The 25,306-nt window shown below is 38.1% G+C and overlaps 1 protein-coding gene across 4 annotated transcripts in view; it reads right to left on the bottom strand.

Annotated features, from left to right (window-relative positions):
- ADGRB1 (adhesion G protein-coupled receptor B1) overlaps positions 1-25,306 on the bottom strand; it is a 257,197-nt gene that overhangs the window by 134,604 nt on the left and 97,287 nt on the right. For all 4 annotated transcript variants that reach the window (XM_074264570.1, XM_074264552.1, XM_074264544.1 and 1 more), the window contains exons 5-14: positions 20,790-20,954; positions 20,141-20,305; positions 15,244-15,408; positions 14,576-14,740; positions 13,824-13,925; positions 12,856-12,962; positions 10,097-10,291; positions 8,637-8,705; positions 7,524-7,632; positions 2,970-3,113 (exon numbers count right to left, since the gene is read on the bottom strand). In XM_074264570.1, the coding sequence (XP_074120671.1) occupies positions 2,970-3,113; positions 7,524-7,632; positions 8,637-8,705; positions 10,097-10,291; positions 12,856-12,962; positions 13,824-13,925; positions 14,576-14,740; positions 15,244-15,408; positions 20,141-20,305; positions 20,790-20,954 (1,386 nt within the window). The remainder of the gene's footprint in view (positions 1-2,969; positions 3,114-7,523; positions 7,633-8,636; positions 8,706-10,096; positions 10,292-12,855; positions 12,963-13,823; positions 13,926-14,575; positions 14,741-15,243; positions 15,409-20,140; positions 20,306-20,789; positions 20,955-25,306) is intronic.

Here is a 25,306-nt window from a genome sequence, read left to right on the forward strand (position 1 = left end):
ATAATAAATTTTGAGAAAGCAATAGGATTAGATTTTTTTCCTCTATGAACTACTTACATATGTATATAAAATTGGCTTCTAAATATATCTAGAATAAAAATTCAGGCTTTGATTCTGTTTCAGTAATACGTTTTCAAAATCAGAGTAAAGATTTTACATGTAAAATTGCTTTGATAATTTTAAAGAAAGTGAAATTATTTTCCCATTTTAAGATAGCTATCTGATAATTTTAAAAGGCAGAAGAGTTAGATTCATGAATTTTTAAAAAGATTCTTATATCAGCTACAGGAGTTAAATAAAGATAAAAACAGCAAGTGGTATGTAAAAAACAAAATTCTCTGAAGTTTCAGATTTAGTAATTAAATTTAAGAGATTATGCTAAATTGTATTATCCTGTTACTGGCAAATTTTAAGATAATTACCTAGAACAAATGATTTGAAACCAGAGAAGCACAGGCCCATTCAGCATGAGAATGAGGCCTATTCCAGAATGTCCAAAAGAAGAGATCTAGGGACCAGACAACTAGATGAGACATCTGGGATTCAAAAAGTATTAACAAATAAACATTGGGAGTGGACTACTAGGATACAAGGAAATAATGTTATTATTATTATTAATATTATAATTATATTGTTATTAATATAATTATAATGTAATAAATTACATTGATATATAATGATATAAATATACCATAATATAATATATAATATTAATGATCATTATTGTATTGCTGTGTTTGCTATTTCTTGGTGTTTGTATTTATATTTATGTGTAAATTTTCTTGGTTACCTTGGTGACAAATAAACCTCCCTTCTCAAAATTAGTCTAGCATGCTAAGTATTTTGATTTGTAACCTAACATATAATTATTAAGAGCATATGAAAAAATCTTACTGATTTGGCTTATAAAGAAGTGATCCATAAGCATAGTATTTTCACCTTGTTATTTGTTTACTTGTTTTTTTTTCTTTTTTCCTCTCATTTTTTCCTTTTGATCTGATTTTTTTTTTTTGCGTAGCATGATTAACCTATATCAGATTGCTTGCTTTCTTGAGGAGGGATAAAAATTTGGAATACAGGGTTTTGCATGCATTTAGAAAAATAAAATATCATTAAGAAGTGATCCATGAAGGAGTGGGTTAAAAAAAAAACATGAAAACAATAATTGGTCAGTACAGGCCAAGATTTCAGATAAGACGTAACTCTCCCATAAATCAAAAGGAGGCATTGAAGAAATTGAGGCAATTGAGGAGATTACAACAGCAAGTGGTTAATTGTAGGGATTGAGTGAACCTCACTGACTCCATCTTGTGACTCAATTCTGGAGCTAGCTCGGCTCCTTTTCTGTTTCAGTTTTGGATCTAGTTCAATTTCTGTCATGTGAAAAAAAAGTTTTTTCAATTGTGGGAATTGGAAGAAAACCTTACTGTACTGTTTGGGCCTAGCCCTGCAAGGCTGAAAAATTGGACAACCACTCTCCCTACTGCTTAGAAACCCTTAACTAAGGATTTAAGTTATGCTGACCAGAAACTCAGTTATATCAAAAGATTGAAGTGAAGATTTCTCACAATTTTATATCCCAAGCAACCCATGGATCTTATTTGAAAACTGGCCACACACTGACCAGTTATCGTTTCCATGTCCTTTTGATTATTTATAGATACTTGGGGAAGAGTTTGAGACACTTTTTTTTTCTGAATTAAGGGAGTTGTACCTGTTTGCTCTTCCCTTCCCAACTTGGAAAATTCCTATTTTTTTCTCCAATTAGAAATCAGATTACCTAATATTCTATTGTTTCCTTGTAATTAATTGGGCTTTTTGATTAATTTTTATTAAAGCTTTTTATTTTTCAAAACATACTCATGGATAATTCTTTGACATTAACCCTTGCAAAACCTTGCATTCCAATTTTTCTCCCCTTTGCCCCCCACCCCCTCCCCTACATGGCAAGTTATATGTTAAACATGGTAGAAATTGATTAATTATTTTTAATGTACAAAAGACTGTCTTCTCCTGTATTCAGGATTCAACTCTAAGCTGAGGAAGGAGCCTGGTCCTGATTTGTTGGGCAATTGGCATGCATTGCTTAATAAATCAAAATACTCAGAAGACTGAACCTTTGTTTCCTCAGCATTTCATCTTTCACCCACCATAGTTGGAGTTTTCAGAATGAAAAAGGTGACAGTCTCCCTGCTCAGTACACCTGAAGAATTGTTTTTAGTTGCAGGAACCTCATTTTATGAAGGATTTAACAAGCTGAAGCATATCCAGACAAGAGTGACCAGCATGAGAGAAAACTAAAAGAACATGGAAACATTAGCTCTTCCCCAGGAGAATCTAAACTCCCTGAAGACAAGGGCTTTTAAATAATTTTTCTATCCCCAATAGTAACACAAAGTTGACACATTAAAAAAGGTCAGTTGAATAGTCTGTGCCTATCTCTGATGGAAAAACAAGGCAGTGGAATCGTTGGCATATTTTTACTTGAAAAAAAAAAAAAGAAACTTGTGTATGATGTCACTTAGAAATGTGGAATGGTCTATGTCTCCCTTGGGTAAATGTCATTGGGATATTGTGGTAGGCATGCGCATGACTCATTTGGAGAAATAGGGCAATGGGGTAGGATGTTCATATCATAATTGGGGAATGAGTGTGATATTGTGTCTATATAGTATAAGCTTTCTTTGGGAAGAGAAAGGGGTGTGTTTTCTTCCTCAACAAAGATCACTGAAGGATATTCTTGAGGGATATTCTTCATATTTTCTCATAATAGAAAGGGTGATGACATTCCCATCCTTCCTCACTTCAAGCACAGGATTAGACAATAGAAAAGACTTCCTGGTCAGGCCCTTCTTGGCCTTGTGGTAGGACACAGAGATGAATTCAGTATTCTAACTGTGAAATTTCAGGCTTTCTTAACTTGCACCCTTACTCAGCATCTCAAGCCCCAAGGCCCAGCGCTCTCTCACCTGCTAGACCAGTGGAGAAGACACTCTTGGAGACAGTAACCTTGTCCTCCGATGTCCGTGACCAGTCGCCAGGTGTACGCCAGCCTTTCATAGGGAAGCTGATGTCAGTGGCACCACTGGCAGGGAGCTTGTGGATGCTGAGGACTGGAGAGAAAGGGAGAAAGAAAAGGAGGTGGAAGGACATGGGAGGTGTCTCCAAGAGAGGAGGAGGAAGGGAAGGGAAGGGAGGAAGAAGGGAAAAAACAAAAACCATGTTAAAATGTCTTTAGTGAGACAGCAGCTAGTGGAGTAGTGGCTAGAGGGTGCTGGGCCTCCATGGAGTCAGGGAGACTCTTCTTCCTGAGTTTAAATTTGACCTCAGATACCTCTTAGTTGTGTGACTCTGGGCAAGTCCCTCAATACTGTTTGCCTCAGTTTCCTCATCTGTAAAATGAGCTGGAGAAGGAAATGGCAAACCATTCTAGTATCGCTGCCAAGAATGGGAACAACAGGGCCACAAAGAGTGAACAGAACTGAAACAAGTAAATAACCACCTTGAGTGAAGGAGATAGTAATTCTATAGTCTTCTTTAGTTAGACATCATCTAAAATACCATGTGTAGCTGTATATGCCATATTGATATACTAATTTGTGGTCAGAAGAGAACAACTAGAATGGATGGGAGACTTGAGAGCATGTCACTTAAGGATCAATGAAAGGAGCCAAGGATGTTTATCCTGGAAAAGACTTGGAAGTGGGGCAAGGAACAACATAATTCTTATTATTCTGCTTGACCCCAAAGAAATAAACTAAGAGAAAGTTTCAGGAAAGTAAATGTTCCCATCAACTTAGGGAAGAACTTTCCATCAATCAGCCATACCACAATAGAATGGGAAGGAGTTTCCCATTACTAAGAATTTTCTCTAACTTTTTGTGTCTTATACTGAAGAAATCAACCCAAGTGCCTATCACAGTTGCTTTTAGTCTCAATACCAGGCACCCAGAAAGCTTGAATGGACTGTTTCCTCCCTTGTGAAATAACATTTTGGACCAAATTCCTCAACTGCTCTGCTATTCCATGACTCCACAGTTTGTTGATCATAGATAGGCTTTCCATCTCCACTGTTACAGCTGAAAATATAAATAAGTGTAAATCCATCTCCTTCAATCCAGAAACAAAAGAAAAAAGATAATGACAACCATCTATACCCCCATATGACAACATTTCTCAGGCTGGAGTGATAATAGTAGAAAACTGGCATTGGGTAGCATGCCACTGAAATTCCCCTCCTCAAGTACCATCTGTAGCTATTTATTTCCTCTGAAATTAGAAACAACTTCCTCATCTTGGCATTTAAAGCCTTTCAAAAACTATCTCCTCTTTAATTAAGTTCCAGGTTAAATTCACATTATTCCCTCTAAAGTATTCTGTATTCCACCCATACTAGTCTACCTGCTGCTCCCAATGTTTCTCTCTTTCCTTTCTATGCCTTTGCATACTCTGTACCCAACACCTAAAATAAGCTCTCTCCTCTTGTGTCACTCTAGGAATTCTTAGCTTCCCTCAGAAATCACTTCAGGTGGCACTTCCAACAGGAAACCTTTATTAATCTCCCTTCTCAAAGCATCAAGTATATACTTACCTATTTTACATGCTGTAACTCTCCAATGGAAGCTACATGAGGGCAGGAGCAATTTTTCATTTTGTTTTTGTATCCCCTACATAGCCCAGGACCTTAAACATGAAAGTCACTTAGATTGTTGAATTGAATAAATCAAGGAAATGTTAATTCAAATGTTAATTAAAATTCAAAGGCCTCAATTAATTAACCAAGTGTGCATTTATTTATTCATTCATTCATTTTGCTGTGGCAATTGGGGTTAAGTGACTTGCCCAGGTCACACAGCCAGGAAGTGTAAAGTGTCTCAGGCCAGATTTGAACTCAGGACTGGTGCTTTATCCACTATACCAACCAGTTGCCACACATGCATTTATTAAACTTAGACCTTAGAACGTGGGATATAAAATGTCAGAGGTGAGAGAGTCCTTGCAGCATAGAATATGCCCTATTTTCCTCTTGCTTTTTCTTCCATTTCTCTGAATTTGCTGAGACAATCCTCTCATGGCTTGAATGAAACTTTAGTTGAGTATCTCCCTTCACTGCTAAGGTAGGACCTCTACCTCCAAGGGACTCTCCCTGAAAACTCTCTCATCACCACCACCTAAGATAAAACTGATCTCTTTTTCAAAAATCTTGATATTACAATGGGCAGGGGTCTTTGAGGTCATAATCTTTTCTAGTGTTTCATTTTACAAATGAAAAATTAAGTCAGAGGTGGAAGATGCTTGTTCAAGGTCATAATGTATTGGTGACAGGGCTGAATTTGAAACCACAGCTTTTGATCAAAAGACCCTTTCCACTCTATCCTAACACCTCTTACCTCATATTGTATAGTAGCAACTGGGGAACAGTGACAAAAGAAGTCACTCAATAGCCATCACAACTATTGGAGACTGGGTTTGAGATGGAGCTAGGACAAGACCTGGGATGTTTGGAAAGGCTCGACCTGAGAAGGAGTTCTCTCTGCAACATTCCCAATAAGTTATTACTCAATACCCCTCTGAAGGATTCTAATGAAGGTGAACCTATTCCTTCTTCAAGCATCCCCTTCTTTAACATAGCTATGAGGAAGACCTTCCTTTGGAAGCTGAGAAGATCATTCTTATGTTAAGCCAAGATCAAACTCATCATGCTACTTACTGCCTGTTGTAAATTCATGTTCTTTACTTACCAGTCTTTCCAATGCCCTGTTCTCTCCTCTTGTCTTTACTATCATTTGTCTGCTTTTGTTGATCTTGAATGCAACTCCCCAAGCTCTCACTTTCTGGGAAAGTTCTTCCTCCCTTTCACTGCTAAAGTAGGGTGCCACTACCTCCAATGAGTTTTCCCTGAGAAGTCCTTCATCACTACCCAAGATGAAACTGATTTATCCTTTCTCAAATATCTCACATGATTTTGACTGGACTCCTACTAGCCCTTACATCAGTTTACCTCCATTAGAACTTAAACTTTTAAGTAAAGACAAGAGGAGAACAGGGCATTGGAAAGACTGGTAAGTAAAGAACATGAATTTACAACAGGCAGTAAGTAGCATGTTGGGGGGAATTGGGCTCCACATGGCACCACTGAGGAAGCAAAGGATAACAAATTGAGTGAGGAACATTGGCAGAGATCTTTTGGGCTCATCTATCTAAGGATACTTGGAGCAAGGCCAAAATATGAGGTCAATGGGAATGGGGCCAGCTAATCCCTGAAAGCATCAGTGGCTTAAGTGGGCAAACATGGAAATATCTTAGGAGAACATGCCCAGGATCATGAAAAGATTCTGCTTTCATTAAATGTGATTTAGAAAGTGTGAATTTTTTATAAATAAAAGTGGTTTTAGAGTCAAGGACCTGGATTTAAGTTTCTTCTTGTGTAACACAAAGCAAATGATTTGATCTCTCTGGGACTCAGTTACTACTTCTGTAAAATAATTAACAAATATTTACTAAAACATTACTATGTGTAATTCTTTCTCTCCTTATTACACAGAGTTGCTAGGATGACAAGTGCTTTTAAACATTAAAATATTCTAGATATATAACCTATAAATATTATTGTATTTTTCTTTAGACTCCAACAAAATCCTCTTGTAATATTAATTTCATAGTTTTAGAGTATTTTAAGGTTTATAAAATATTTTGCTACCCAAATCACATGAAGTAAACATGGGAAGTGTTTGTCTAATTTTTAGAAAGGAAAACTGAGGATAAAAGATATGACATAACCTGCCCAGAGCCACAGACATAGTAAGTGGGGGAGCCATTACTCAAACCCAGGTCTTCTGATTTTCAATTCTCATCCATTGGGAAACTGAGAAGAAAAATGGAGATTTCAGGCTGGTGTCAGGAAGAAGCATTGAGAAGAGAACCAAGAATTGGCAGAAGCACTAGACATGGGCAGGTATCAATAGAAGAAAGGAAGGAGGAATCATTATACTTTTTGAAGACCTTTCACAAGAAGAATTCAAGGGGAAACTGGATGATTGCTTACTCTAAGATGTTTCTTTGTCATATACCATTGGGCAGTGTAGAGGACCACAGATAGTGGGGAAACTCTGGGTAAGGTATAAGACTCTTTAGCCCAGATTTTACACACCAATGGCATACCTTTTAATCCTCAAGGACAGGCAATAGTAGAGAGGAGAAACAGAGACATCAAGATGCTCCTCCAAAAACAAAAGAAAAAAGGAGCCACAGGTATTGTCAGTGGATTTCCTATGAGCTAAAGATAGCTCCCCCACTATCTGTGGCCCTCTACATCACAACTCCTTCTTAATTAGCACCTATGACCCAATTCTGGGTTTGTGCTAATCTATTGGAGAAGGATAAAGGGTCTGGTATAGGGGATGTTGGTACATACTGCTTGGGCTAATTTATTTATATAGTACCAAGTCTGAAGATGAAACATCAAAGTAAATGAGGAAGAAAAAAGAAGGAAGAAGACAGGGCAGAGAGAAAGGGAAGCTCACCCAGGTTATCTGTCACTTGGTAGGAATCTCGGAAATCCTTCATGCGAAAACCAATGACATCAACAAAGTCCTCTACCAGGCGGAAAAGTTCCTTAGCATTGGGACCCATCTAATGGAATGAAAGAACAGAAGGATACCTTCTCAGAGCAAGAAGGAACTTCAGAGGCCATCTAGTTCAATTCCCATCCAAACTATAGATCCCCACCAGGACTTCATTGACAAATGGTCATCTAGTCTGCACTTCAAAACCAGTAATGAGGAACTTACTATCTCTTAAAGGTAGCCCATTGTACATTGGGACACAACTAATTATTAGTAATTGTTTCTTTATGTTGAGGCAAAATCTGCCTCCTTGTATTATCTCCCCCAGTCAGCATGGTACCAATTCTGTTTCTCTTGGGAAAAATTTGATTGCATGACCATGAACATCCATCAGATATCTTCAGGTATCATGTCTCCCCACTAAGCTCTCTTGATTCTCACTCATTTCTGACTTTTAACAACTAAGAAATGAACCACTGAACACATTCTACATATGTGTCTGGACACAAGAATTCATGAAGTTGAAGTCAATTTTCAGTGTGTTAAAGAAATTTACTTCTCTTGAACATAAAATCAAGAGATAATTTCCCTCAATCCCCACCAAATAAAAGGAGAACAAAGGGGAGCAATAAAATAAAAACAAATATAGATAATTTAAGAGAGAATTCAAACGCCATATTTTTTGCTATTTATATTCTATAATTCATTACTCTTGTCTTCCAAGTACATTAATCTTTCTTGTTTAATTAAATCCCAACTTATATTTTAATGAGCTAGCAGTCCCTGAGTTTACAGTGTCCAGAATTAAGCTGGCAGATGATATAGTAATGTTCCTTCTGAGTAAGAAATTTGCAAAGGGTTATCTTTAAATATGATAATTGAGACTTGGTACCATACATGGCCACTTGGGGAGAGGAATGAACTTGGATAGAGAATGAATATTATTTCTGGAGATGCATTTGTCTAGAGAAGGATAATGGAGGTTAGGTCCTCTGGAAGAATTTTAAGCTTCTTCAGTTAGTTAAGGGATTTGGGGAAAAGGAAAAGGACTTGTTTGTCTCCAGTCCATACCAACTGGGCCTCTTCCCACTTGTCCCGGTTCTCTTCAGTCAACAGGTTGCTTATAATCTGGACAAAATTCTGAAAGAGAGAGGGAGAAAAGGCAGAGTTTGGAGAGTTTGGCTTCTAGGCTTGACTTTGTTACAATTTGGGGCATTAAGCACAATTTAGCATTTCTACTGAGTAATTTCCTGTGAAAAGAGTTATATAGAAGGCTGTGGGAGACACAGAGCAGCTAACATATAGCTCCAAGTCCTCAAGAAATCATGGGAAGATAGGAGAATACAATATCATAATGATAGTGATGGCAATGGAGCTAGTTGTGTTGGTGATCAGATTGATACTGATGATGGTGCTTGCAATGATTCAATATGGAAATGGAATGATGAGTTATGACAATTGTGGTCATAGTAATGTGGTGGTGATCAATGGATCAACACTATCAATGAACAGTAATGATAGTGTTGGGAATGGTGGTAGTAATAGCAATTTTCATGCCTGTGACTTTTTAGTGATGGTGAAAGCATTGGTAATATTGAGAGTAGTGGTGATCCCACTATTTAATAGTGAAGGTGTTGTTCGAACCAACAATGGTGAAAGTGACCTTCTGTTTCCACCCTTTGGACTTCTCCCTCATGCCTTGCACCAGGTGCCATCCCACCTGCTTTCTGGATTCCTTTTGTATGTTGTCTTCCTCCATTACAATGCAAGCTTCTTGAAGTCTGGGTACTGGTTTGTTTTTTGTTTTTTTGGGGGGGGCTGTTGTTGTTTTGTTTTGTTTTGTTTTTTGCATTTCTAGCATTTAGCACGGTTCCTGGAACATAGTAAAATCTTAATAAATGTTTACTGACTGACTATTAACAGTGTTGATAAAAGTGATAGTGACAGCAAGTTGGTGTCTTTTAACCGTAACAGTGGGAGGGATGGTGTAATTTAAGTAATGATTATGATATTTTTCTCATTTAATCAAATGAGACACATGTAAAAGGCTCTGCAAACCTTAACACACTATATAAATGTCTGGCACATAAGAACTCATTAAATAGTGATGAATTGATTGATTGAAATACAAAATGTTGCTGTTGTTATGGTAGTAATAAATTGAGATAATCATATCAACGAGCATTTAGTAAGTGCCTAAAATGTGCCAAACATTGTACTAACCATTCATGATGGAACAGTCTTTCAAGAAACTTACATTTTACTGGAAAAGACAACATGTAATATGATGATCGTAACAGTGAATGTAATTATAGCATTAATGTTTTAATATGTTGGTGATAGCAGTGATGGTGACAGTACCATGATGCTGGCAATGGTGTGATAATGATGGTAGGGATGACTAGTGTTGTCATGGGAATGGCAGAGATACTAAGCTTTTATGATGGCCTGAACTTTTACTAGTGGGGTACATTTAAGTACCCAACTCCTTAATCCCCAAAGGTCCCAGCAGATTTTTCTAAGCCCCTTACCTGCACATCACCCGGGGTAGGGCTATAGTAGGCTCTCCGGAAGATCTCAGTCATATTCCTCAGCACATCAATGGTGGAGAGAAGGTCTCCACTGTAGCTGGTCCCATCCTGAGAGATCTCCACCAGTGTCTGGATAACCTCTGACACACCCTCACCTGGAATCCCCCTCTGAGCCTTGGCGAGGTGCTCCCGGGTCTGTGGAGAAGGATCCCAGAGAATATTGGAGGCAGGGGGCTGTATGTGATGTCAGTATAGCAAACCTATTCTTTAGCATCAGAGTCTCAAGGCTTGAGGAGAGTCATCTAGTTCTATTTCTCACCCAGAGGAAGATAAAGATAGCTTTTCTGCTAGTTTATTTAGATTTTATGAATACTTTCTAGGGACTGTTATTGGGTCCCTCTTTTCTGGAAGGGGTGCTATTGCCTGATAGTAAGGCAAATCAGATGGGGCCTAAAGTTTCTATGCTTTGGGGCCTTCAGAAAAGGAGTTTCTGCAAAATGGAAATATCTAATTCCAAGTCTCCAACTAACCACACTAAAACATGCCCTTTGATTTTTCCATCAAAGTGGCTGAGGAATCACAGTCTCATAAGGGGCAGTCAAGCAACAGGAATGCTCCCCCTTCCCCAAAGTGAACTTGCTACCATCTGTTGCCTATGCCCTAAAGAAATGCAACATAAAACAGCTGTAGAGAAACATGGATAGAAGTCTAGAAGAGTTAAGAGGAGGTAGCACTTTAAAGCAGAATGTTACTTTGCAGGGAGAAAAGGATGGAGAGATTTTGAGGAAAGGGCAAGGAGGGAGAGGGAAGAGGGAAGAAATGAGAAGGGCACAAAGGTTGGAGGGAAAGGGGGACACGGGGGAAAAGAGAGAAAGTCATAGAATCACAGAATTTTAGAGCTAGAAATTAACATAAAGATCATTGTGCCCACCCCCTTAAATTTACAGGTGAGAAAAATTAATTGGTAATTAATTAGCTGGTAAATGTCTGAAGTAACATTTGAACTCAGGACCACTTGACACCAAGGCTGATATTCAGTCAACTCCAATATCTTTCCACCATAGCAAGCTCATAGAATGCTACAGCTAGAAAGGCCCTTAGATACTATCTAGTCCAGCCCCTTATCCAGAGTGGGAATCTGCTTTATAAGGGAATAAAGACTGAATCCCAGAGGGAAAGAGAAGAGATAAGGGAAGGATCTGTCATTTTTTTATTATATCAGATCGGCCTGCCCATGAGTACTTGATATTATTCCAATTGATTAGAGCTGACTTTATTTGTGTGGAAAGAGTTTTGTAATTGTGTTCATATAGTTCCTGACTTTGTCTTGGCAGGTAGATTCCTAAAATTTTTATGTTATCTATAGTAATTTTAAATGGTATTTCTCTTTGTATCTCTTGCTGCTGGACTTTGTTGTAAGCATATAAAAATGCTGATGATTTATGTGTATTTATTTTGTATCCTGCAACTTTGCTAAAGTTGTGAATTGTTTCTGGTAGTTTTTTAGTTGATTTTCTATCATATCATCTGGAATGGGTGATAATTTGGTTTCCTCATTTACTATTCTAATTCCTTCAATTTCTTTTTCTTCTCTTATTGCTAAAACTAATATTTTAATACAATACTGAATAGTAATGGTGATAGTGGACAACATTGTTTCACCCCAATCTTATTGGGAATGATTCTAGTTTATCCCCATTACATATGAGGGCTTGCTGATGGTTTTAAATAGATCCTACTGACTATTTTAAGGAAAAATCAATTTATTCCTATACTCTCTAGTGTTTTAATAGGAATTAATGTTGACTTTTGTCAAATGTATAAGGGGGGATCTGGGGAATGGGTGGTGTGGGGAATGAGAGGAGATGGAAGGAGAGATGGGAAATAGGAGAGAAGAGGGTTATGGGACTTACAGGAACCATTGGCAGAGGTGAAGGAATCAACAGGAATTATAGATGGGCATAGTTAGAGTGGACTAAAGCAATGAGGGAAGGCTTCCCAGAGAAATCTGGGTCCTTAAGAATAGATAGGGTTTAGAGAAGCTTAATAGGTAGTTTCCTGGCGTGAGGACTGGGTAAACAAAGTCCACGCAGTGGGAATTCACTGAGTTACAAAACCAAAGACCACATAGTCAGACTTCTTCAATTTATAGATGAGGAAAACTTCTAATATCAGAATTTATTAGGATCAAAGCCCTAATTTAGAGTTAGAATTGAACAATCCTTTAGAGACCATCTGCCCCCAATATTACACTTTTGAAAGCAGACAATAAAATTCACAGGGGTTCAGTGATTTGCCTGAGAATTCACAATGAGATAGTGGCAGAATACCAAGGCTAGTATCCAGAATACCAAAGCTAGAACAGATCTTAGGTAGTAGAATGCAGAAAGTTAAAGTTAGAAAGGAATTATGAAACACAAGAGTATTAAAACTTAAAGGAACCTTAGAGACCATTTTAGCTCATGTCTACCATTTACAGAAAAGGAAACTGAGGACAAGGAGCCAAATAACTTATTCAAGTATGCACAACTGATGAGAAATAAAGGAGGGACTAATACACAGATCTACTGGTTCTAAGCTTGGGGTTCTTTCCACCATGTACCATGTTATAGCTTCAGGATTTGTTCTTGAACCCAATATCCAGATAGTGATAGAGGAAAGGACTTTATCTCTCTTGGGAGTGGCTGAAAGATGGGAAGACCTTGAGAAACAGGCAGAGGGGGATGGAAATCTACCCCAATGGATCATTGGTCCCTCACCATCATTTGGATGTTCCGGTAGTCGATGGAGATGCACTTGATGTAAGTGGGGGGCTCCCAGTAGGCGATGCCTTCCTCATCCAGGACACATTTTCTGAGTATAAGGCCTAGGGTAGGGTTAAGGGGAAGGGAGATTATGTCTCATCAGTAATAGATCATAAAACCATAGACTCCTACAACCATGTTAGAGATGAGTTCTACCACCCCTGTATATTACCTGCTTGCTGCCTAGATCTTGGTATAGTCATATCTCAGGGATCCCTAAACAGCCATTAGGCTATCCTGGTCATCCTTCTGTCTCTGGCTAGGACCAAAGTAGGCCCCAGTGTAGGAAAGGATCTTGAGTATTTTGAGATCCAAACCCTTCATTCAAAAGAGGCCCTTCCCCTCAAACCCTATTTCTTAAAAACTCTGAAAAGCACAGAATAGCCAATGAATGATAGGCATGGCTATTATTAACAAGGTTAATTCCTCTCTGGTTCTCTTAAGATTATATACTAAAAGAAGGGCTTCTATCACCTCCTCTTCCTCTTCTTCCCTCCCCCCATGACTTCCCAAGTACAGCAGAGCACTGGAATCAAAATAGCTTTTGGGAAGAGAGAACAAACTTATTATCTACAGCCCCCAATACAGAACTAGGACCTGTGGAGGAAAATCGCAGGAAGGCTGATTCTAGTCCAGTTTCAGAAAGAATTTTCTAATAATTGGAGCTATCTATGAGTAGAAAAAAGTGTGTATTGCAAATAATATGAACCCCATAAATGTTGATATTCAAGAAAAGCTAAATAATCACTGGACAACAATGTTGAGGAAGGAATGTTGAGGACTTAGGAGGAGGTTGGACTGGATGACCTCTGAAGTCCCTTTCTAACCTTGAGTCTATGATTCTATTTCTGGCTAAATAAGAAGTATGAGAGGATGTCCCAGAACCCATCCCTCAGTGCCTGGCACCACTTAGGGACTCATACCTGTGGCATTTCTGGGGCACCGTATGGCAGCCACATCCCCAGCTGGAGTCTCCTTCCAGACCATGGAACCAACATTATCTTCATAACAGATCTCATGGGGCTCTAGCAAAAGGCAAGAGAAATTCAGGTGAGAAGTGGGTAAAGGGTACTTCAATCAAATTCTTTCAAAAGAACTGAAAGAAAAAGAACAAAGTGGATGGGCTGGAATTTAGGTCAATTAGCTAAACTGTTAGAGTCCAGTGGAGCCAAGTCAGAAAAGTCAATTCTAATTCAGGATAGTCAGCCACATAGGAAAAACAATTTCTCCCCAGCTGTAGCATGACTCCCAACCTTAGCTTCACATTGAACCTCAAACTTCATGACAGATTGAGTCCTATTTTAGTTTTTAGACCCTTTTTAGAGATTTCAAGAGCTAGCCCCCTGCCATCTCTGGATGTTATCCCTTTACCTCCTAGAACTTGACACAACTATGGCTCAGGGGTCCCTCGATAACCAGTGGGCTGTCCTGGTCACTTTTCTGTCTCTGGTTAGAACCAGAGTGGGATTATAAGGTCTAGAGCTCAATTTACTGACAGTCACAATCATAAAGAAGTCAAGCAGAAAGACTGAGGGTCTTTGAGGAATTCTTCTGGGTAGCAGGGAGGAGGGAGGGAAGACAAGAGAGATGGAAGCAGGGTAGTTGGACGAAGGGGATAGGAAGGGAGAGGTATCAGAGAATGAGGAGGGGGTGTCTTGAAGGGAATGTTACTCACCAGGGCACCTCCTCTGGCTGCATTGTCTATACTCCTCTTTGGGACCCTGGCAGGCCTCACCCCCAAAAAAAGGGCCTTGGCAGGTTCGGTCACGTCTCTGGGTACCCCCACCACATGTGGTACTGCAGCTGCCCCAAGTGCCCCAGGCTTGCCACTTGCCATCCACTGAGAGAGTAAGATATGACAGTGTAGAAATACAAAGATATGGAAACCAATAAAAACAGAGACCCAAAAATATGCAGGCATAGAGAGACATAAAGAAAGAGATGAGAGATAGGACAAAAAGAAAGGTAGAACAAGACACAGATAATATAGACAGAGGCACAGAATCATGGCATAGAAACCATAGAAGGACAGAAAGACATAAAAATACCGGGACAGAGTCACAGGAACAGAGCAACACCAAGACAAGAGCACAAAGAAATCAAGAAACAAAAAGAAATAAAGATAGGAAGACATGGAAATATATAAATACTGGAGAAGGAGGAATCTAGAAAACCAATGACTAGAACAAGAGCAGCGTAGGTCCCTGTTGGGGCCCAAGAGGCTGAGGACTCACATTCCACAAACCTGCTCCCCACTCATGCCCATGGCCCATCTTCCCGTCGGCCCTCCCTCCCTCCTTCCCAAAGCCATCCTGAGCCTCCCTATGGGGGATAGATACTGACCTGGGCACTGTCGGAGGAAGCAATCTCGAGTCTCGGCCCAGTGGCCCTGACACTCAGCCCCTCCATAAGAGGGTCCGTTGCATTCCCTTGTGCGCTGCTGGGTGCCATTGGAACAGCTGGATGAGCAGGAACTCCAGCTTGACCACTCATTCCAATTGCCATCCACTGCCCGGCCCGGGGGGAGGAAAAGGGACAGAGCACAGAGCATGAATACCTTTCTTGGGCTTACCTTCTCTTTGTGGCATAGCATTTGGAACTGCCAAGTTACATGGGTCCAGAGCAGTGGGTGGATGGCTCTGGCCATTCCCCTGCTTCTCAGTAGTGTCTTAGTAGAATTGGAGTAGGATGATGGGAAGATCCAAACTCATTTAAAGGAGGTCAATCTTAGGGGCCTCGAAACTGGGTCAACAGACCATCTTCCCCCAGCACTCTCCAAGGCCAATATCATAGAATCTCAAAGGTAGAGGACATCTAGTCCAATCCATATCTAAGAAAGAATTACTTCTATAATATTTATCACAAGTGATAAGTCAATATGTCTTTGAATATTTCCATGGAGAGGAAGGATCACTACCTTCTGAGGCAGACTATTATACTTTTGGATAGCTTTAATTGTTAGTAGAAACAGTGTTAAATAGTATATAGAGAACCGCTTTCTGGGAAATCTGGGTTCAAATCTGCCACAGACAAATATTGGCTGTGTGATCCTTGGTAAGTCATTATCTTCTCTTAATACTCAAAGCAGGTACTATGGGCATAAGTAGAGAAAGGTCCCAACCAGTAGTTCTCTATGCCAATGAAAACACAAGTCTGATCCCTCTTCCCCCCCAAAAAAATTTAAAGAAGTTTTTCTTTCTCTCATGACTTAAATTGCTTCTCACAAATTCTTGCCAATATTTCTGTTTCTTCCCTTCATGTCAAAAAGAACAAATTCAATTTATCAGTCACAAGACATCCCTTCAAATACTTGAAGACAAATTATCATTCCCTACCCTATCCTCCAAGAATTTTCTTCACCCAGTTAAACAATCCTACTTCTTTCAACTATTCTTCATAAGACCAGTCTCCAGTCTTTTCATCAACTTTTCATCATTACTTTCCTCTGGATATTCTCTGGACAGTATATCAGTGTGATTGTTGTTCAGTCATTTTTCAGTGATGTCTGGCTCTTCATGAGCCCTTTGAGGTTTTCTTGGCAAAAGTACAGGAGCAGTTTGCCATTTTCTTCTTCAGCTCATTATACAAATGAGAAACTGAGGCAAACAGCAGCAAATGATTTGTCCAGGGTCACATAGTTAGTAAATGTCTGAGGCCACATTTAAATTCATGAAGGCCAGTTTTCCCGACTTTGGGCCTAGCATTTGATCCACTGCATCACCTAGTTGCCCATCACTGTGTCCATGACCTTCCCAAAACATAGCTCTTAGATATAACCAAGGAAAAGCATAGTGTCAACTAATGAATTCTAGAAACTATTTCTCTCTTAATAAGAGCTCATTAACTTTTCTAGATGCCACATTCCACTACTGACTCATGTTTCACTTGCAGACTATTAAGATTTCAAGATCTTTTTTAGCTGAACTGGTAACTATTCATGGTTGTGCTTGTGGAATTATTAGCTTTAATCCAAGTATATTACTCTACATTTATCTCTATTAAATTTCCTCTTTTTAAATATTGTTTATAATTCTAGTCTGTTGAGATATTTGGGAGTCCTGATTATCATATAATGTATTGAATACTTCTGATTTCATGTCAGTCTAGTTATCACCACCAAAACCAAAACCTTTCCTACTACCATCATCGACCTTATTATCTTCAATACCCTATAATCTCTATCATCCATGATACTATCATCATTATTATTACTATCCCCACTGTCACCATCATTATCACTATTGCCACCATGATAGCTGTCAACATACCAGCATCACAATAACTGTCACTATCATCACCATCACTCTCTGCCATCATTCCCATTCTTATCATCCTTTTCTGTCATTGTCTCCATTAACAATTACCACTTTCATCCTCATTAGCTAGAAAATTTCTACTACTACCATTCCCAGCAACCTCCACCACTACCCTCAGTAGCAGCAGTACTATCACCAACATCAAATGAGATCTATTGTTTTTTTAAACAAACTCTCCCATAAAGGATAAGACAATAAGGAGTGGTTTTCAAAGGTAAGGGACATAAATTGAACTGAGTTTCTAAAAAAGTTCTCATTTATTTTTAAATTTTTTATTAAGGACAACATGAGGAAGGCATAAGATATTGAACTCAAAAATGCCTATAATATCCCTAACACCATATCTCCCCTATTCCTTTGAGTTGCTAAGAACTAGTTTGAGACTTGGGACTAAGTCCCCTGAAAGATAATCTCATAGGATAGCTTCCTAACTTGCCATGGATGAAATCTTGGGATTTAGGAATACTATGGACATCTCTGCCCTTCAAGGCTTCTCTGACACTGGACATAAGAGCCAAGTTCTTATAGTCTAAATAAATAAATAGGAATGAACACAGGGGAGAATATAATGGGGAAAATCTCTAATTGTTACATGAATAGCTCTGCAGCAGAAATGATGGACCAAGATAACAGTCAGTATTCAATGGCCAGGATCCTGAGAAGCTGCCAGTGAAACAGGAACCAATTTGACAAATTTTCTAAATGAACAGGGACCAAAATGAGAGAAACAATGATAAATGAAAATCTAAGAGGAGCAGCTTGGGGCAGATGACATTGGAGGATTAAGGAGAAGTTATCCATAGTAAGATAAAGGGACACACAGAAACAGAGCCACAGAGATAGACAAAGAGATAGAGAAACTGAAAAACAAACAAGTGGAAGTAGAGAAAGACACAAAGAGACTGATAGATAAAAAGAGAATGTGAGTGGGAAAGACAGACAGAAGCTGAGAAATAGAAACATTTAATAGAGATACAGTAAGAAACATTCATAAGAGATACATTAAATAATACATTAAGAAAACAGAGAAGAGAAACAAATAGACACAGAGCTAAAGAGAGAAAGAGAAGTCAAAGAGAGGGAAGAGGAAAGACATATCAGAAAGGATTTCTTAGCAGCCAGAGGCAGAGGGGGCAGGGAAGAGCAAAGCATTTATATTAAAGCAATTTGCAGAGCTGGCCAGGAGCCTGCTTAATCCCCTTGGCTATTTTTAAAGCTATTTTTCTTCCTCTAAGCTATTTCTCTCTGCTTTCTTTTTGTTAAAGAAACAAGTGAGATTATGATTGCATAAAATCATGCCCATGGCATGTCAGAAAAACCCATGGACCCCTGTCCTTCACCTTTCAATACTAGCATCAGGAGCTGAAGGGTTTCTGTCTCAAGAGACACAGTCTACATCTTAGAGATAATCCTAGCTTATTCAAGGAAAAGAAGTTCCAGAACAGAAATAATTCAAGAAAAAGTGAATGAAGAAAATGGATATTATTCTATCTTTCAATGTCATCTCTGTCTTGAAATCTTCGTTAACCAACTTGTCCACCACAGAGCTATTTGCTACTCTTAGTAGCTCTACTCATGCATGCTATCTGGATCACATATCTTTTATGCCAATTAGTCCATCACTGGAAAATTAGGTAGTGCAGTGGATAGAGCACTGGGTCTGGAGTCAGGAAGGTTTAATCTTTCTGAGTTCAAATCTGGCCTCAGACACTTGCATTGGGCAAGTCATTTAAACCTGTTTATCTCAGTTTATTCATCTGTAAAATCATGAGGAGAAGGAAATGAGAAGAAATTTTAGTATCTTTGCTAAGAAAACCCCCAAATAAGGCAGCTAAATGGTTCAGTGAATAAGGCACCAGTCCTCAAGTCAGAAGAACCTGTGTTCAAATTTACCTTCTGACACTAATTAGCTATATGACTCTTGGAAAGTTACTTAACTCTGACTGCCTCAAAAAAGAAAAAGGAAAGAAAAGGAAAGGAAAAGAAAAGAAAGAAAAGAAAATTCCAAAGTGGGGTCACAAAGAATCAAATATGATTGAAAATGACTAACAAATCACCACGGCCACAACAACAATGAATGGTGGGGCTTTGGATAAGGACAGTGATGGTGAGGGTAATGGTCCTGTTACTAATGAAGATAGTGAAGACAGTGAAGATTGTAGAATGGAAACTCTTTTAAGACTCTTTTTGTATGGGGCATTATATTTGTATCTAGCTTAGTGTCAGGCACAAAGAAGGCATTTAATAAAAGTTTGTTGAATAAATGATGAATGAATAAATTATGCTGGTAATGGTTAAGTTACTCTGGTAATGACAGAAATAGTGACTGAGTCAAGCATTTATTAAGCATTTTCAATGTGCCAGTTTCAATATGTTGGGTACTGGAAATATACATAAACAAAAAGGAAGCAACAGAAAGATGAATGATGGTGATGGGTTGGGACATAATAATGGTACAGAAGATGAACAGTTGTGTCCTGCTCACACACAAATATGGTTTTCTTCTGCTAATCTGCAATTTTCCATACAACATATCCAAAGAACTTTTATATTTTCTGTATCAGAATCCTCAGGTGGCAACTTCATCTGCTCTCATAATTTGACAGCAACTACAAGAGTCACTATACAAATATAATGACCACTTGACTACTAATATCAATATCTCTTTCTCTTAAAAAGACATGGTGGTATCATGAGTAGAATTGATGAAATAAACATCTCTAGAGGAGCAAGAAGAACATGAAAGAAACACCCCTGGTTTCAGTCAAATATATACCAAAGGGACCATCCATTCTTCACTCCTGCTTCTAGGCAGACCCTCCACAAAGCCTGCTCAGGGACTCTGCCCTATTTCCATTAGCGACCCCAGCTTGGCCAGACCAGTTGCTCTCTCTGGCCAAGGGCTCTCTCTCCCTCCAACTTACCAGGGCACAAAGCGATATTGCAGAATTTTGTCTGTTTCTCTGGACCTTCACAAGGGTTGCCTCCAAACTGAGGTGGGCGGCAGGTGCGGGTACGGTCCCGGAAGCCTCGCCCACAGGTAGATGAACACAAACTCCAGGGTGACCACTCATCCCAAGTACCATGAACTGTGAGGAAAAAGCAAAGTCATCAGGAAACTCTCCTTTCTCTGCAACATTACAGACTGTAACTACAACCCCATCAAAGATATCACAGAGGCCAACATCCTTGCTTACCTGTTCCTTCCTTTATTATGCCCTTTTTCTCCTGAAAATTAACCTTCATTAGAATGCCTTCCTTGATTAGCCTCCTCTGATTAAACTAAGACAATGTATGATGGATTCTATCCAGGTTTGAAAGTGTATTTATGTTTCCTCCTCAAACTAGGAACCTCCTGAAGACAGAAGTTATATCTCCTTTTTAGACCAAGGGCTCCCAGAAGACCTGGGAGTTTTTCCCTTTCAATTTTAAGAACTGCTAAGAGAAAGATTTATGATGCCCCTAAAGACAGGGGGCATATCTTCCTATTCCAAAACAAAGTTCCAGAAATCAGTAATTGAGACTTTTTCTTCAATCAGAGGTCCCATTCCGAACTTTGGAAGGAGAGCTCACCTGGACAGATGGCTGAGTTATTGCATTGTCTCTGCTCCCTCAGGGGTCCGCTACACTGGGTGCTATAAGATGAAGAAACGCAGAAACGGGTCCGGGTCTGCCATCCCTCACCACATGTAGTTGAGCAGACACTCCATGGAGACCATTCCTCTGCTGCTGGGTCTCCTGTTGGGACATGAGACATTAAAGTCAGGGACTAGTTAAAGGCAGCAAGAAGGATTTCAGGGAAGCTAATCGCAAACTTTCTCCATACAAGACATTTATTAAATGGTTAGATTCAAAGGAAGATTATTTATGTTCATGCTCAGAGACAGACAGATGAATATGGTAAGTATAGTAGTAATATAGTAATCCATAGTAATAATAAAGAATAAAAAGAGAAAGAGAAGAAGCAGAGAGAGGGAGGAAAGGAAGAAAGGAAGGAAGGAAGGAAGGAAGGAAGGAAGGAAGGAAGGAAGGAAGGAAGGAAGGAAGGAAGGAAGGAAGGAAGGAAGGAAGGAAGGAAGGAAGGAAGAAGGAGAAAGAAAGAAAGGAAGGAAGGAAGGAAGAAAGTAAGAAAGGAAGGAAGAAAGAAAGAAAGAAAAAAGAAAGAAAGAAAAAAAAAGAAAGAAAGAAAAAAGAAAGAAAGAAAAAAGAAAGAAAGAAAGAAAGAAAAGGAGAAGGGAGGGAAAGAGGAAGAGAAAGAAAGAAAAGAGGGAAGAGGAAGAGAAGGAGGAAGACAGAGAAAGAGAAGGAGAAGGAAGAAAAAGAGGAAGAAAAAAGGAAAAGGAAAAGGAAGGGCTGAAGACTGAGAAAAGGAAGAAGAGAAAAAATGTTAGTAAATACATGTATTTTGTCAGCATTTTGTACTTTCATAGAATCTTCAAAGGGAGCTCAGAAGTCATTTGAGCAATACTTGAATTCCCTCTACAACATTACTAGCAAGTGATTGTCTTGACTTTGCTTGATGGCTTATTGCTGAAAGGAAACTCATGAACTCCTGGGGCAATTCATCCCACTTTTGTTGTTGATACTGCTACTGTTGTTGAGTTGTGTCTGACTCTTTGTGACCCCACTTGGGGATTTTCTTGGCAGAGATACTAGAATGGTTTGCCATTTCCTTTTCTAGTTCATTTGACAGATGAGGACACTGAGGGGAACAAGAATAGACTTGACTTGTCAAGAGTCAAACAGCTAGTAAATGTCTGAGACTCGATTTGAACTCAGCTCTTCTTTATTCTGGGCTTGGGTGCTCTATTCACTATGTCACTTAACATTAGCTGCCTCAATTTACTTTTGGGTATCTCTATTTATTAGGAAGTCTTTTTTTAATTAGGTAGCACAGTAGATAGAGTGCTGTATCTAGAGTAAGGAAGACTCATCTTCCTGAATTCAAATCCAGCCTCAGACACTTACTAGCTGTGTGATCTTGGGTAATTAACTTACCTTTGCTTTAGTTTCCTCATCTGTCAAATGACTTGGAGAAGGGACTAGCAAACTATTTCAGTATTTTTGCCCAAAACACCCCAAATAAGGTCATGAGGAGTTGTACACTACTACAAAAGACTGAACAACTTTTCTTATATTAAGCCTAAGTTTGCCTTTCTGTAACTGTCAACTGTTCTAAATTCTATCTCCTGGACTCAAGCAGAACAAATGTAATTATTCAACATTCCCATCCAAATATTTGAAGACAGATATCGTACCCCCCTCTAAGTTGTCTATTCTCCAAGCTTAACAGCCTCACTCCTTGAAAATTATAGTTGTATGGCAAAATTAACCCTCCCTAATTGGTGTCCCTCTTGATGAACTCTATTTTGACCTTCTTAAATGAGAAATATAAAAAAATTTCCCAGTTTATTATTTCCCTTCTAATCTTGTCTGCATTAGTTTTGTTTGTTAAAAAAAAACTTTTTAACTTAATATAATCAAAATTATCTATTTTGTGATCATTAATGATCTCTAATTCTTCTTTGGTCACAAATTCCTTCCTCCTCTACAAATCTGAGAGGTAAACTATCCTATGTTCTTCTAATTTGTTTATAATATAATTCTTTATGTCTAGATCATGAATCCATTTCAACCTTTATTATAATCACTCGACCTATCCAAGAGCAATTGATATTTTTCCAGTTGCTTAGATCTGACTTTATTTGTATGGAAAGTGTTTTGTAGTTTATATAGTTCCTGACTTTCCCTTGGCAGATAGATTCCCAAATATTTTATACAATAGATCGTTAAATGGAATTTCTCTTTGTATCTCTTGCTGTTGAATTTTGTTGGTGATGTATAAGAATGCTGATGATTTGTGAGGATTTATTTTGTATCCTGCAACTTTTTTGTGGATTATTTCTAATAGCTTTTTAGTTGATTCTCTGGAGTTCTCTAAGTATGCCATTCTATCATCTGCAAAGAGTGATAATTTAGTTTCCTCATTATCTACCCTAATTCCTTTAATATTTTTTTTCTTCTCACCGCCAAAGCTAGCATTTCTAATACAATATTGAATAGTAATGGTGATAGTGGGCAACCTTGTTTCACCCGATCTTATTGGGTATGGTCCCAGTTTATACCCATTACATATGATGTTTGCTGATAGTTTTAAATAGAGGCTACTGACTGTTTTAAGGAAAAATCATTTTATTCCTATATTCTCTAGTGTTTTTAATAGGAATAAGTTTTGGATTTTATCAAATGCTTTTCCTATATTTATTGAGATAATCATATGATTTTTGTTAATTTTGTTATTGATATAGTCAATTACGCTATTAGTTTTCCTAATATTGAACCAACCCTGCATTCCTGATATAAATCATACTTGGTTGTCGTGTAATATCCTGGCGATGAAATTTTGTAATCTCTCTGTTAATATTTTATTTAAGATTTTTGTATCAATATTCATTAGAGGGATTGGTCTATAATTTTCTTTCTCTGTTTTTGTCCTACCTGGTTTAGGTATCAGTACCATGTCTATGTCATAAAAGGAATTTGGTAGGTCTCCTTTATTCCCTATTTTTAATATAGTTTATATAATATTAAAGTTAATTTTTCTTTAAATGTTTGGTAGAATTCACATGTAAATCCATCTGATCCTGGGGATTTTTTCTTAGGGAGTTGATTAATAGATCTATTTCTTTTTCTAAAATCGAACTATTTAAGTAATTTATTTTCTCTTCTGTTAATCCGGGCAATCTATATTTTTTGGGTAGGCATTCCTTCATTTCACTTAGGTTGTCAAATTTATTGGCATCAAATTGGGCAAAGTAACTGCTAATTATTGCTCTAATTTCCTCTTCATTGGTATATAGTTCTCCTTTTCATTTTTTGAGACTAACAATTTGATTTTCCTCTTTACTTTTTCTAATCAAATTAACTAAAAGATTTATTATTTTGTTGATTTTTTTTCACAAAACCAACTCTTAGTTTTATTTATTAATTCAATAGGTTTTTTTTTACTTTCAATTTTATTGATCTCTCCTTTTATTTTTAGAATTTCAAGTTTGGTATTTGATTGGAGGTTTTTAATTTGCTCTTTTTTTTTTTTTTTAGCTTTTTTAGTTGCAAGCCCAATTCATTGATCTTCTCTTTCTCTATTTTATGCAAGTAAGCATCTAGAGATATAAAACTTCCCCTTATTACTACTTTGGCTGCATTATCCAATTTATTTCTAATGCTAAATAGAACATTGACAAGAACAAAGCTCCTGGGCATTTCACCAGACACCTCCATCTAATTTGACATTGGCACTGACATTGTTTAGTGATAATTCATTAGGAACCATCTTGATTTGTCAAATATAAAGTCCGGAATGTAACGAATAGACCAATTGAATTCAATCCAGAGAGTCCAGGTTCTGAATCACAAATTGGAGGTACTATAAAAGGAAAATGTAATTCTTGGTAGTATCACTCCTGACTAAGGAAGAATCATGGTCAACTCAGGCAAGTTTTGGGAGAACTTTAGTGTGGAAGAGTTTAGGAAGCTCAAGTCTGCCCCATCTGGGGAAAAGAAGGTTCTTTTCATACATGTATATAGAATCATAATATCTCAGCGTGCTAATGAACCTCAGAGGTAATCTATCACATTCCATGCCTATCCCTGACAAGTACTCCTCCAAACTTTAAACAGGAATTCACTACCTTATGAAACAATATATTTTTTTTGACATCTTTAATTGTTATCATGGTTCTCCCTTATACTTACATCAAGTTCAAATCCACTTTTCTGAAATTTCCATCTATTGTTGACAGTTCTGGTCTTTGGAGTCATGCAGAACATGTCTAATGACCTTCTAAACAAGTCCTTCAAGTTTTTAATGACGACTATACTATCCTAAATCACCTTTTCTCCAGATCAAACATTCCTGTTTTCTTCAAAGAACTTTTACATACTGCATAAAGATAAATAAGTCCCAATTTCTTCAACATACTCACAGTAGGAGTGGCACAGAACTAGAAACAAATGCCTATCAATTGAGGAATAAATAAAGAAATTGTGGTACAAATTATTAGCAGCTTAGGTGGTATCATGAACAGACC

The sequence above is a fragment of the Sminthopsis crassicaudata genome, chromosome 1 (genome assembly GCF_048593235.1).
Source record: "Sminthopsis crassicaudata isolate SCR6 chromosome 1, ASM4859323v1, whole genome shotgun sequence".
NCBI classification, from domain to species: Eukaryota; Metazoa; Chordata; class Mammalia; order Dasyuromorphia; family Dasyuridae; genus Sminthopsis; species Sminthopsis crassicaudata.